This window comes from Echinococcus granulosus (genome assembly GCF_000524195.1).
Source record: "Echinococcus granulosus chromosome Unknown EG_S00317, whole genome shotgun sequence".
Lineage (NCBI taxonomy): Eukaryota > Metazoa > Platyhelminthes > Cestoda > Cyclophyllidea > Taeniidae > Echinococcus > Echinococcus granulosus.
In genome coordinates, this window is record NW_020170697.1 from 15,125 (window position 1) to 16,830 (window position 1,706).

A 1,706-nucleotide genomic window follows, 5' to 3' on the forward strand; every position below is an offset into this window, starting at 1 on the left:
ACCCATTAAATGGTTTCATTTAAAAGGCTTTCACAAAAAAATCGGTGTATGAAATGCGCTTATTATATTCTTAAGACCCCAAAACCAAAAAAACCTTTCTTCAGGCGGAGTTTCCAAAGAACGTAAAACTGTGCAACTTTCACGGTCGATAAGACGCATCATGGCTGTTGAGGTCAAGCGTCTTTTCATTATCATTACAATTAATGCATCACCTTGGTTCACGATCTGTACATTTAATACACTATGCTGCCATGGTTGAAGCAGGAAGATAAACAAAGGGGAACGCCGGAGATAAAACTCAGAAGAAGAAACTATGCACCAAAATGATTCTTTCAAATATATGTTAAATTGCTCGAATTCCTTGGTCTCCATGAGTAGATTTACCGTCTCGACAACAATAAACTCTATTTCAGCGCCACAGCCACCTTATGGCTCTTCTGTGAGCTTAAAATACACAATTCCTAGAAATTAATTTGCACTGATTGCGGGTGGATGGATAACTCAAGGCGCTACAGAGAAAACGAGCCTACCATGGCAAAGTCGTCGTTGCCAGGAGTGCCTCTCAAGGTGTGTGCGTTTTGAAAGAAAGCAATAAATACCACGCGATTAGTATTGCAGTAGTCATCAAGAGCCAGTTTAACCACAGCAGGAAGGCTGAAGTAAATCAAGAAGTTTCCAAATATGACCATTTGAAACAATTTTGCGCGGATGAGTCGGTGTACTTGGGAGAAGAAAGGCACCAGATTTAGAGGATGAGCAGCAAGCCGAAGGGATTGCACAACGGAGATTACAAGCCTTGCATCTTCTGATATCTGGTTATCAGAGGCGACGATAAGAAGGATAGGAAGATGGGTGTGCTTGGAATAGTTAATGTTCTTCGGAAGCCGTGAAGGCACAAAAGTTCGAAGGTTATAGGAACGAACATTTGCGAAGAAGACTGTGATTCAACGTTTCCAACAGAAAACCTATGTACAAACAAATGTGTAGTCCCGATTGAAACAAAAACAGAAAGAGTTTCTTTAACATTGTAAAGATCTGGAGTGAGAACTGCAATATTTCCAAATGAAAAAACACAGAGAATGTAGCTGGCGATTAAAAAACGTGTGAAAAAGTTGAAAAGTCATATTCCTTATGTGTAACAGCAAATCCAAGTGTTGTGAAGCAAGAAAAAAACAGTAGAACCTTTTCGAAACGAATATTGATTAAGCACAATTGCAAAAACAAAAAAGGAGACCTTCCTACCCTTTAAATGGCACTAAAATGCTACGATGGCGGTGTCATTAAGAAAGTGCGAATGACAGTAGTCAACCCTCACCAATTACGCACGATAGAAACTGCTCTCAAACCTGATTTGCAATCCAACGCAGGACACTCCCTGAGAGCAACACCACCTAACCAATAGCCACGAAAGGACTCCGGATTATTAATCCAATCATTATTTAAAGATCGTATGCTAAAACAAACACAAGTTTTACAGAATGTCCTAAAAGGCGCAGGCAAGACACTGTTAAAAAATGGAATGAAAAAATCGCAAAATATTTAAATGTGCATTTTTGAATTTTTTTTGCATTTTGAACACCTAACTAAAGTATGAATATATGAGTAATCTACTTTGATTTAAAGCCATTTGAAAAAACGTTTAAAGAAGCATACGCAAATGCATTTTAGTTAAAAATAAAAGCGTTATTTAGTTTGGCATAAACACG

At 38.3% G+C, this 1,706-nt stretch overlaps 1 protein-coding gene across 1 annotated transcript in view; it reads right to left on the reverse strand. All coding sequences in view use genetic code 11, as the record gives it.

The window, feature by feature from the left end:
* EGR_10977 (hypothetical protein) overlaps window positions 1–1,706 on the reverse strand; it is a gene marked incomplete at both ends in the record, with an annotated part of 3,956 nt that overhangs the window by 273 nt on the left and 1,977 nt on the right. The window contains 2 exons of the mRNA XM_024500226.1: window positions 531–937; window positions 1,347–1,453. Coding sequence (XP_024345363.1) covers window positions 531–937; window positions 1,347–1,453 — 514 coding nt within the window. The remainder of the gene's footprint in view (window positions 1–530; window positions 938–1,346; window positions 1,454–1,706) is intronic.